The sequence below is a fragment of the Trachurus japonicus genome, chromosome 18 (genome assembly GCF_045865225.1).
Source record: "Trachurus japonicus isolate A0001 chromosome 18, Traja_1.0".
In the NCBI taxonomy this organism is placed as follows: domain Eukaryota; kingdom Metazoa; phylum Chordata; class Actinopteri; order Carangiformes; family Carangidae; genus Trachurus; species Trachurus japonicus.
The window spans coordinates 548,561-561,296 of NC_140924.1; the positions used below are offsets into that span (position 1 = coordinate 548,561).

At 41.5% G+C, this 12,736-nt stretch overlaps 1 protein-coding gene across 1 annotated transcript; it reads left to right on the forward strand.

The window, feature by feature from the left end:
- Positions 1-227: 227 nt before the first annotated feature.
- On the forward strand, positions 228-12,015 carry LOC146968227 (RLA class II histocompatibility antigen, DP alpha-1 chain-like). The gene is made up of 4 exons (XM_085806298.1): positions 228-384; positions 595-843; positions 10,411-10,695; positions 11,757-12,015. Exons 1-4 carry the CDS (start codon positions 324-326, stop codon positions 11,876-11,878), a joined length of 717 nt encoding a protein of 238 aa, XP_085662424.1. The 5' UTR covers positions 228-323; the 3' UTR covers positions 11,879-12,015.
- The last annotated feature ends 721 nt before the right edge of the window (positions 12,016-12,736 follow it).

The window sequence follows — 12,736 nt, forward strand, 5'->3', positions numbered from 1 at the left end:
GTTTGAGCCCATGGTGCGTTCAGGTGCTTGTGTTCCAGTAGGACTTCACCACGCTCTCCTCTGGTGCTCAGCAGCAGCTCTGACTCTGTCACTGTGACCACACTGAGTTTTCCTGCAGCACTTGAACGCAGCGTCTGCAGAAAGTTTCTCTTCAGCTGCTGCCTCCTCTACCCGGACACTGATGACATCACCGGCTCTCTGCTCTGTGATTGGCTGCTGGGACTCTAAGACCGAGCCGCTGCCGGACTCGCTGTCAGTTGCTGTCGGTCGTCTCTCAGGTCAACAGACGCTCAGACTGTGTCAGTGAACTACTGACGAAGACCATGATGAAGGTGTCGGAGCTGCTCCTCTTCCTCGGCTGTGTCGTCTGTGTCTGTGCTGACGGTGAGTAAAAAGCTACTGACACGACTACTGACACAACTACTGACATGACTACTGACACAACTCTGACACTGAGACAGCTACTGACACAACTACTAACACTAAGACAGCTACTGACACTGAGACAACTACTGACACAACTACTGACACTGAGATAACCACAGACAGTTGTCTAACTACAGACAGTCAGTGACCCAGGTCTTGTCTGTCCAGGTGACCATATGGACCTTCAAGTCACTGGATGTTCAGACTCTGATGGAGAGCAGGTCTACGCTCTGGATGGAGAAGAGATCTGGGTTGCAGACTTCGTCAACAAGAAGGGAGTGGAGCCTCAGCCCAGTTTCGTTGATCATATGACCTACCAGGAGGGAACTTATGATGGTGCTGTGGCCATGCAACAGGCCTGCAAACAGAACCTGAAGACCCTACTTAATGCCATGAAGGACATCCCACTGAACAAAGGTAAAGTCTGATCCTCACTGAGTCACTTCAGTTAATGAACTCATTAATATGTAGAAATCATCAGGTCGTTATTATTGATTCAGTTGATCAGCTTATTGATCTGTAGGAAGATTAATTTACATATGACAGAGAAGGACACGCCCACTTAATGTATCTATGGTAACAAAGACCAACATCACCACCTGTATCCAGCTGAGTGTCTTTCTCTGTGTCTGTGTCTGTGTCTCTGTCTCTGAGTCTCTGAGTCAATTCAATTCAATTCAATTCAAATAGCTTTATTGGCATGACATACATTGTATATATTGCCAAAGCAAGCGTTTGGAATTAAAGAAAAATAATAATAATCATGACAATTAAGGAAAACAACATTTACAGTATAGTGTTGTCATTACTGAAGAAAAACGTATAATCATTGTAAATACAATAAACAAAACAACAAACAACAACATTTGTGTCAGCTGATGAGTGTCACTTCCTGTCCCTCAGTCTATGACAGCACAGACATAGACTGCTGCTAGTTTATTATTCTTTGGTTCTTCCCCCAGCAGGATGGGAAGTTTTTCTTCATCTGATAGTTTTAAAAAACCTTTTGTTATAGATTCAAATTTTAGGAAATATGTTTCTCTATAGTAAGGGCATTTTAGCAGATATTTGACCAATCTGGGAACTAAATCCTTACCAAGAAATTTCTTCACAATTGTCTTTAGGAACGTGCGTAATATCATGTCTTAAAATGTTGAAATTCAACTCCCGTGGGAAACCCCCTAAAAAACAACTCAAAGTTGGGGTACCCGTAACTGGATTTTTGAACATTTCGAAATGTTAAATTTGGCCTCAAGTAACTTGTGAGGGGTCAAACTAGGGGTTTTTCATGATTCTGAGTTGATCGCAAACATTAGTTTACGCCCAAAACACTCCTTGGTGGAGAAAAAAACAACCACACCCACTTTTCTTGTTCATCGGAACCCCCACTACCACCAATAGAATGTATTGCAGAGAAGCCATTCCTTAGCATTGCAGAGGTTGTGTTACATAATACTACTAAATATACTCAATATAATATAACTTTTATTCTACCTTTTTATCTATAGGACATTATACAGACCCTCCAGGATTTTGTGGTGTCGCTAAATTTATTAAAAAAGTTATTATAAATGTAATTTATTATGCAGATCGGTAGCAAGCAGCGAGAGAGAAAAGACAGTGGACATGCACCAGATTTCACATACCAGCAACAACTGAAACAAGTTTGTTCGAAATGAAGATAGGAAAAGCACAAAAAATACACAGTGCTGCTACATTGATTGCAAACATGATAATGTTAATCTGCACACACACTGAGCATCAATCTCCATCGAGCATCCAGGCTCTAAGAGGTCGTTTTTGAAGAATGGAAAAAGATAGATGTTGCAGTGTGTCACAGACTTGTTCATTCCAGCTTGGGCCTATTGCTTGGTCATGACCGTATGGTAGCTGTTGTAGTGTATTATGGGATTTGTAATGTGAGTAATGTGAATGCTATATTGGTGGGCCATAATTAACATAATATTTTTCTTGAAGGCCATATAAAAGTGTATCGCAGGACAGATCTGGCCCCCAGGTTTTTGACATGAGATTGACGTGTGTGCTAGATTAATGTCCAACAATGTAAAAAGGTAGAATATAAGTTATATTAAGTATTCAGTAGTAATAGTAGAAGTTTTTTGTGACATTAAAGAAATCCTCTGTCATGCAGGAATAGCTTACTGTATCTCTAATGTATTCTATTGAGTATAGTAGATCACCGCCTAAACCTAACTGCAAAAATCCTCGTGAAGACAATTAGGCCTACACCATGTTATCCTAGTTTGATAGCTAATGGAGCAGTCAGCTAGCATTTAGGAAAATAAAATGGTCAGATGGTCATCAGATTCAGTCGCACATAGGAGTTGGCTAACTAACCATATTATTTACTGTTAGCCAACTAATAACCATTTTGGTAAGACTTTGACGCCTATCTCTATAATGCATTATACTTATAATGAGTTATAATGCAGTTATAGCACTGTATAACTATAATTATAAACATTCATAAATGATCATAATGCTTTATAACAATAATCAATACTTCATAACAATAATCATAACACACTATAAAACATTGTATTGTGACTTATAAGGTCAGGTATTATAATACATTATAATTGTTAGTAACTCGCTGACCATGCCCACGTCGATAAAACATTATAAATATACTTATAATGTGTTATAATTGGCTTATAAAAGTGTATAACCATCATTATAAATACTCATAAATTATTATAAGGCTTTATAACATTTAGCATAACACATTGTAGAGCATTTTATAAAGTATTATAATAGAGTTATAATGCTCTATGATGTGTTATGCTTATTGTTATAAAGCCTTATGATCATTTATGAGTGTTTATTATGATAGTTATACACGACTATAAGCCAATTGTAACACATTATAACTATATTTATAATGCATAAATGTGGGCATTGTCAGCGAGTTACTAACAATTATAACGTATTATAATACCTGACCTTATTAGTCATGATATAATGCTTTATAGTGTGTTATGCTTATTGTTATAAAGCATTATGATCATTTATGAGTGTTTATAACTATAGTTATACAGTGCTATAACTGCATTATAACTCATTATAAGTATGATAATAATGCATTATAGAGATAGGCATCAAATAAAGTGTTACCACAATTTTTAAGTTTCTTATGCATGTTATCAATAACAATAACTAGTAATAAAAACACAGACATGCAAAAAAACCGTAATGGAAACACTGTGGCCACAGCTGACCACAGCTAGCCACAGCTAGTAGCCACAGCGGTCCATGACAGCAAATTTGCTGAAAAGTTGCAGTGGCAAGGCCAAAGAATTCCTGATTGAATTTGCATTAATAGTTGCAATTGTGACATCATAAAATCCTGGAGGGTCTGTATAATGTCCTATAGAAAAAGGGTAGAATAAAAGTTATATTATATTGAGTATTTAGTAGTATTATGTAACACAACCTCTGCAATGATAAGGAATGGCTTCTCTGCAATACATTCTATTGGTGGTAGTGGGGGTTCCGATGAACAAGAAAAGTGGGTGTGGCTGTATTTTCTCCACCAAGGAGTGTTTTGGGCGTAAAACTAATGTTTGCGATCAACTCAGAATCATGAAAAACCCCTAGTTTGACCCCTCACAAGTTACGTAAGGCCAAATTTAACATTTCGGAATGTTCAAAAATCCAGTTACGGGTACCCCAACTTTGAGTTGTTTTTTAGGGGGTTTCCCACGGGAGTTGAATTTCAACATTTTTTTTTTTTTTTTTAATATGTTTATTGATTTTCAATGAGGAGAAAAATGAAAAAAGAAAATACAAATAAAATGAAGAGAAAAAATAAGTGGAGGAAAAAGAGAAGAGGGAAAAAGGAAAGAAAAAAGTAAAGAACACAGCACATCAAGCACAGAGATATTTCATGGTCATAACATGAGTACTATAGATATAATATGAAAGTAGAAAAATAAATAAATAATAGTAAAATAGATAGGTCAGTAGACATCATCATACATTTGTTTGCACTGCGAGGTTTTGTACAATAGCCAGTGTTTATGGGTGAATTTCAACATTTTAAGACATGATATTACGCACGTTCCTAAAGACAATTGTGGAGAAATTTCTTGGTAAGGATTTAGTTCCCAGATTTTCATATGTTGCCCTTACTACTAATTAGGGCCACGGGCAATCGCACTGGGCACTGATCCCTACAGCTATGAAATAGCTGCAGGGATCAGTGCCCGGGCTATTTATACTTTTTAAAATATTTAACTTTTTCTGCAAATTAAACTCTAGACAAATTATTTTTGTCCAGTTTTGTAGCCACACTTGTCTTCTGGCTAAAATTCTGGTCAAAAATGCAAAGAGACTTAGATAATAATTGCAGCCAGGGAGCTCTCTGCTCTCATTCAGTCCAATGCATTTTTTTTCACAGCAGCAGGAGAAGGAGCCAGTCAATTTATTCTGCTAATTCAGCATGGTTCAGCATTGGGTTTCAGCATTCACACGCATGTTCCGTTAGGAAATGCTGTTTCTAGTTATTTTTCCACTTCCGGCCAGATTTCGGTTCGCTACTAGGCCAAACTATATATCAAAACGTGTGTCTTGATCGGGATCGGTGTGCTATTACTTTTCTCAACAGTGTACGAATTTTTCGCGACACAATGTGAGCTCAGACTGTGGAGCTCAGCGGAGCTGCGGTACCAGGACGGTGTTCCCACACAGGAAAGTTACAGGTACATTTCTACCACTTCAATGAGTTCAGAAACTTTATTTTAAGATCAAAAAACTACAAAATGGGGCTTTTAATCAGAAACCAGTTGAACCATAACAAGCGGGGGAGGATGATGGATTCTCATCGCCCAACTCGAGCTTCGGCAGGGAACTGGTCATCTTAAACAGCTCCTATACAGCAGCTGGTGTTGAATATGGGTCACAAGTGCCCAAAACTTCAAAGTTGTTATTATATCTTTCTTTCTCGGCTGCTGGCAGATGATTTAAGTCATTACTCGGTTGTTTGTCCATAGAAAGTCCATTGCGGGGCCATTTTGGAATGTTGCTTTTGACCGCCAGGGCCCTGGGAAGTCACGTCACTTAAAGGCCCCATGCTGTGCACTTTTCTCTGGGTTTACTTACCTGCTGATATCCCTAACAAGATGTATCATTGGTTTTGAGTACCTGTGATCTGCTTAATATCGTTTCTACTGCCCCTTTCTGTTGCCTCTTTCTGGAGCTCTAGCAGGCACAGGTCATTTGGCCAATCAGAAGAGAGAATGAGAACCTCTCCTCTGATTGGCTGACTGTTTTTGAGTGGCATGTGGTCGGGCCAATCACAGGCAAGTAACTGAAACCTAAGCTGCATTTATAAAAATTGAAAAAAAAACAACTGGTCACGGTGGGCGGAGTTACCTTGTGTGTGACATCACAGAAAGGAGGAAGTGCTATCTGCTCGTCTCAAAGAGAATGTTCGTACAAATGGGCGGTATGTGTTTCTCCGTTTATGACCAGTTTGATGCATGGGACAGTATATACGTGGCCCGGAGACCTCCCCAAGCACGAAAAAATAACCACAATCACATTTTTCATGCCATGGGGCCTTTAAAGCTATCAATAGCATGGAATGTTCGTGTCAGAGTGCGTGACATCATCGGTTAGAGTGGGAGAGATGCCAGAAAAACTCCAGATTTTTTCTCTTTCCAAACTCGGCCCGGCCACAATTTACACTCCACACACATAATTTTTTCAGAATTTGTAGACAAACTTGTTCTGTCACTCATCATCTGCTCAAAATATCAGAGAGACTTACAAAATTTAACTTGGAGCCTCTAAGTGCGGCCACGTCTGTCTCTGCTCCTCATTGACTCCAATACAAATATTTTCTGAGAGGAGCAGAACGGCCTGATGTTTTAAAACTGCCAGCGTCGCCAAAATATTTACTGTAGAAACACCAAATCGTACCAACATTTTCAGTAAGTCCTTAGAGCAACGTTGATCTGTGTTTTGTTCTGATAGGAGTTACCGTTTTGTCATGCTAAGCCTAAATGTGAGACCGGTGCAGAGGCAGAAAATGGCTCTTTTTCTCCACGTTTCTGTCTGTCTCAGCCTGCGGGGGCCCCTATCGCCGTGGTAACCTCTTTGATCCTCAGGCCAGAGCTTGTTAACTTGCTCGTTAAGGATGCAGCTCATATTCACACAGACACACACACAGACTCTAGAACCAGCTTCATGTGATTACAGTTACACACACACTCCTCCTCTCCCACACTCTAACACACACAGGTAACTTCATGTGATTATACACACACACACACACACACACACAGGTAACTTCATGTGGTTATACACACACACACACACAGGTAACTGCATGTGATTACACACACACACACACACACACACACACACACACACACACACACACACACACACACACACACAGTTAACCTAATGTGGTTACAGCTCCTCCATATCAGTGCTTATAGAAAGATGATCATGTGTCTGATCAGCTCTGTCTTGACCTTAAGATCGTGGGTTTGATTCCCATGTTGACAGAGATGGCAAAACCGGCAGTAGCCCCGTGGGCCTTTCAAAATTTCCCCAGAGGAAATTTTCTAGTATTTATATATTTTTCACATTTGGTGAGGAAATGTAATTCTGTTTCTGGTTGGTTAAGGCTGCAGTGACAGCACAGCCTCTGCTCTGCAGGGAGCCAGGTTTTCCTGTGCCTCCCTGTTTCAATAGCAAGGCTGTGTTCACTCAGTCTGTACTTTGTCAGGGTTCGTTGCTGATCAGTCACCATGCTCAAATAATCTGCTGTGGTGTACTGTCGATTTAGGGCCAAATAGCACTGCATTTTGCTCTGTGTTTTTGTTTGTGTTTGCCAATAAGTGATGTAGTCTTGTTTCAGATGTTTAGTCATCTGGTTGGGTCTGATTGGTGAGGTGTTGTGTTCCTGGGCTGAGCCAGTAGGGCAGGTTTGTGATCTCAGCCTCAGGACCAGTTGGGTAAGGGGGTTTCTACTGCTCATGTCTTGGCATTGCAGGGCTTGGAAATGATACGAGAGGGGGTCACTTAGTTTTAGATGTGTCCAAAAGTTAATTGCTCTTTTTTGAATTTTTATTATTAGTGGGTATTTGCCTAATTCTGCCCTGCATGCATTGTTTGTCGCCTTCCTCTGGACATGCAGAAGGATTTTACACAGCTCTGCATGCAGGGTCTCAATGGGGTGTTTATCCCACTGAATAAAGTTGTGTTTTGTAAGTGGACCCCACACCTCACATTCAATTAATTTTAGCCAGATTCGTGTTGGTATTTCGGTTTGTATATTTTTCTTTATGGCATAGAAAGCCCGGCGTGCTTTCTCTCTCAGCTCATGAACTGCCTCATTAAAATTTCCGGTTGAACTTATTTTTATTCCTAAATAGGTGTAGTGTGTGCAGTATTCTACCTGTTGTGTGCCAATTGAGAATTTAGGTAGAATATCTTGGGATCTGTATCTTTTTTGAAATATCATTGCTTTTGTCTTTTTGAGGTTTACTGTCAGGGCCCAGGTCTGACAGTAATGCTCTAACAGATCCAGGCTCTGCTGTAGACCCTGTGCTGTCGGGGACAGCAGAACCAGGTCATCTGCAAAGAGAAGACATTTTATCTCCTGATTGTGGAGACTTACACCAGGTACCGAGGACTTTTCTAGGGTGGTTGCCAATTCATTAATATAGATATTGAAGAGTGCAGGGCTGAGGTTGCAGCCCTGACGGACGCCTCGACCTTGGGTAAAATATTCTGTCCTCATGTTACCAATTTTTACACTGCACATATTGCCAGAATACATTGATTTAATGATATCGTATGTTTTACCCCCTATGCCACTCTCAAGCATTTTATACAACAATCCAACATGCCAAATAGAATCAAAAGCTTTTTGGAAGTCAATAAAACAGGCATACATTTTGGTTTTATTTTGGTTTACATGTTTATCAATTAGGGTATGTAGGGTATAAATATAATCGGTTGTGCGTTGTTTTGGTATAAATCCAATTTGACTTTTGCTCAAGACATTGTGTTTGGTAAGGAAGTTCATAAGTCTGGTGTTCATAATATTACAGAAAACCTTCCCCAGATTACTGTTCACACAGATGCCTCGGTAATTATTAGGGTCAAATTTGTCTCTGTTTTTATATATTGGGGTTATAAGTCCGAGATTCCAGATCTCAGGAAAAAAACCTACACTCAGAACCAAATTGAACAGTTTTAATATGGTCAGTTGGAATTTTTTGTCCATGTGTTTTAGCATCTCATTCAGGATGCCATCAGGCCCACAAGCTTTTTTAGATTTGAGGGTCTGCAGTTTCTTTAGGAGTTCCTGCTCAGTAATGGGTGAGTCTAATGGATTCTGATAATTTTTTATAGCTAGTTCTAATTTAGTTAGCGTCTCGTGAATTTGAGATTGTTCTGTGTTTGCATTAATTTGAACAGTGTGATACAGTGTTTTAAAATGAGTGGTCCATACATCACTGTTTTGTATGGCCAATTCTTGATGTTGAGGTTTGTTTAGGTTTTTCCAGTGTTGCCAAAAGTTGTTTGTGTTGATTGCCTCTTCAATTATTGTCAGTTGCTGTTTGTTATATTGCTGTTTTTTGAGTCTGAGTGTACGTTTGTAGAGTTTTAGGGTTTCACAGTATAGAGTGCGTAAGTCAGCATCGTGGGGGTCTCTGTGTTTTTGGTTTGATAGCGTTCTAAGATTTTTCCTAATCATTTTACAATCTGTATCAAACCAGTTTTTATTCGTTATTGATTTTGGTTTGTTCTTGGTCAATTTTAGTTGTGCTTCTTTTGCTGTTTGTCTGAATATATTGTTAATATTGTCCACTGCTAGATTGAGGTGTTCTTTATTGCAAGCGTAAGTACAATCCAAAAAATTATTTAAAAGTGTTTGGATTTTTGGGGTGTCAATTGCCCTTTGGTATTGTTCTGTACTGTTTTGGTCCCATCTGTATGAGTTTCTGATGTTGTACAGCTTATTGGGTTATGTGTTTACCCTTTCAATGTCTGATCTTTTAATAAACAGGGTAATTTGGCTGTGATCAGACAGAGGGGTTAGTGGTTTAACAGTGAATGAGCTGAGAGAGGAAGGTTCAAGGTCTGTGATCATGTAGTCTACAGTACTGTGGCCAAGAGGTGAGCAATAGGTGAATCTACCCAGGCTGTCCCCCCGTACCCTACCGTTGACAAAGTACAGACTGAGGCTCTGGCAGAGCTGCACCAGCTCTCTTCCGCTCTTGTTGATGACCTGGTCACTATTGTTCCTGTGGGGCAGAGTGAAAGTGTTAAAGATATTTCCATTTGTGATGTATTTGTCTCCTTGTGGATCTGTGAGGTCAGCGAGTGTTCCTGTGCGTGCATTTGTGTCTCCACAGATGAGCACATTTCCCTGGGCCTGGAAATGGCTTATCTCTGTCTCTAGGTTGTGGAAGGTGTCTTCTGAGAAGTAGGGGGATTCGGAGGGAGGGATATATATTGCACACATGAATAATTCTCTATCTGTTAATAAGAGCTCTTTCTTTAGTTTTAACCATATGTAGTATTTGCCCATTTTTATGGGATCAATTTGAATATGTAGATCAGATTTATACCAAATGATTAATCCTCCGGAGTCTCTGTCTCTGTGTCTCTGAGTCTCTGCGTCTCTGTGTCTGTGTCTCTGAGTCTCTGTGTCTCTGAATCTCTGTGTCTCTGTGTCTCTGTCTCTGTGTCTCTGTGTCTCTGAGTCTCTGTGTCTCTGTGTCTCTGAGTCTCTGTCTCTGTGTCTCTGTGTCTCTGAGTCTCTGTGTCTCTGAGTCTCTGTCTCTGTGTCTCTGAGTCTCTGTCTCTGTGTCTCTGAGTCTCTGAGTCTCTGTGTCTCTGAGTCTCTGAGTCTCTGTGTCTCTGTGTCTCTGAGTCTCTGAGTCTCTGTGTCTCTGTGTCTCTGAGTCTCTGTGTCTCTGTGTCCCTGTGTCTCAGATCCTCCGTCCGGTCCAGTTGTCTACAACCGGGACAAGGTGGAGCTGGGCCAGAAGAACACTCTGCTGTGTCATGTGACCGGTTTCTTTCCTGCTCCTGTCCTCGTCCACTGGACCAAGAACGGACAGAACGTGACTGAAGGATCCAGCATCAACGTTCCGTATCCCAACGGTGACGGTTCCTTCAGACAGACGTCCAGGCTGGACGTCGTCCCACAGCTGGGAGACACGTACGGCTGCACCGTCACACATCTGGCTCTGGACCAACCGCTGACCCGCTTCTGGGGTGAGGCTCTGTGTGTCTGTCTCCAGATGTGTCTCTAACATGTCTCTCTCTGTGTCTCCAGATGTGGAGGTGCAGCAGCCAGCTGTGTGTGTCTCTAACATGTCTCTCTCTGTGTCTCCAGATGTGGAGGTGCAGCAGCCAGATGTGTGTGTCTCTAACATGTCTCTCTCTGTGTCTCCAGATGTGGAGGTGCAGCAGCCAGATGTGTCTCTAACATGTCTCTCTCTGTGTCTCCAGATGTGGAGGTGCAGCAGCCAGCTGTGTCTCTAACATGTCTCTCTCTGTGTCTCCAGATGTGGAGGTGCAGCAGCCAGATGTGTGTGTCTCTAACATGTCTCTCTCTGTGTCTCCAGATGTGGAGGTGCAGCAGCCAGATGTGTCTCTAACATGTCTCTCTGTGTCTCCAGATGTGGAGGTGCAGCAGCCAGCTGTGTGTGTCTCTAACATGTCTCTCTATGTGTCTCCAGATGTGGAGGTGCAGCAGCCAGCTGTGTGTGTCTCTAACATGTCTCTCTGTGTCTCCAGATGTGGAGGTGCAGCAGCCAGATGTGTGTGTCTCTAACATGTCTCTCTCTGTGTCTCCAGATGTGGAGGTGCAGCAGCCAGATGTGTGTGTCTCTAACATGTCTCTCTGTGTCTCCAGATGTGGAGGTGCAGCAGCCAGATGTGTGTGTCTCTAACATGTCTCTCTCTGTGTCTCCAGATGTGGAGGTGCAGCAGCCAGCTGTGTGTGTCTCTAACATGTCTCTCTCTGTGTCTCCAGATGTGGAGGTGCAGCAGCCAGCTGTGTGTGTCTAACATGTCTCTCTCTGTGTCTCCAGATGTGGAGGTGCAGCAGCCAGCTGTGTGTGTCTCTAACATGTCTCTCTCTGTGTCTCCAGATGTGGAGGTGCAGCAGCCAGCTGTGTGTGTCTCTAACATGTCTCTCTCTGTGTCTCCAGATGTGGAGGTGCAGCAGCCAGCTGTGTGTGTCTCTAACATGTCTCTCTCTGTGTCTCCAGATGTGGAGGTGCAGCAGCCAGCTGTGTGTGTCTCTAACATGTCTCTCTCTGTGTCTCCAGATGTGGAGGTGCAGCAGCCAGCTGTTGGACCAGCTGTCTTCTGTGGACTGGGTCTGACCGTGGGTCTGCTGGGCGTGGCTGCTGGAACCTTCTTCCTCATCAAAGGGAACGAGTGCAGCTGATTGGCTGTGGCTGATGATGTCATGGTTGTCCCTGTATATTGTCCTATCAGCTTTAACCTGCTCTCCTCCTGTGATCACCTGTATATGACCTGATGGACATCATCATCTTCATCGTCTTCATCATTAAACCTCTAATCCAGATGTTCTGTCTCATCAGCTGTAATAAACTTTCTAAATAAAACTACAAACCATGAGTGGGTTTAATGAGTTATTGATTATTGTGGATGTTTTGTCATAGTTTTTCTAGTTGCTCCAACCACGTTTCCAAAACTCTTCACACAGTGAACACAACATGACATCAGTGTGTGTGGACTGAACAGTCGACATGTTTCTTGTTCTTTTGACACAAAATACAAACATTCAACACATTTGAACAGTTTTAACGTCTTTAACAGAGGAGCTGAACTCAGACCTAAACAACAGATGTTAGCTACTGAATGTTGAAAAGCTCTCGCACTATTTGTCAGTTTGTGTTGAAGTGTTCATTCTGTGAAGCTGCTCTGAGATTGTTTTGGTTTAGGGTGTTTGAAAAAAAGAAACAAAATTCATGCATTTACTAAATGAAACGAGAAAATTGAAAAGAGGTTCAAAAGAACCTACAGCATAGAGTCTATAATAATCAATAAAATAATCTGACACATGTTAGTGATTCACTCTAACATCTCAGGATCTGTCATGGACACACAACACAAACTCTCTGATCAAAGAGGCACAACACAACAATGAATGTTCCTGAGAAGCCTCAGTCAGAAGTTTCATCCACCAGAGTAGCTGCTGGTGTCCGTCTATCACTGCTCCACTGAAAGCTGCTGACTTAAATAACACTGTGTCCTGGTGTGGAAGTGGCTCCACAGTTCA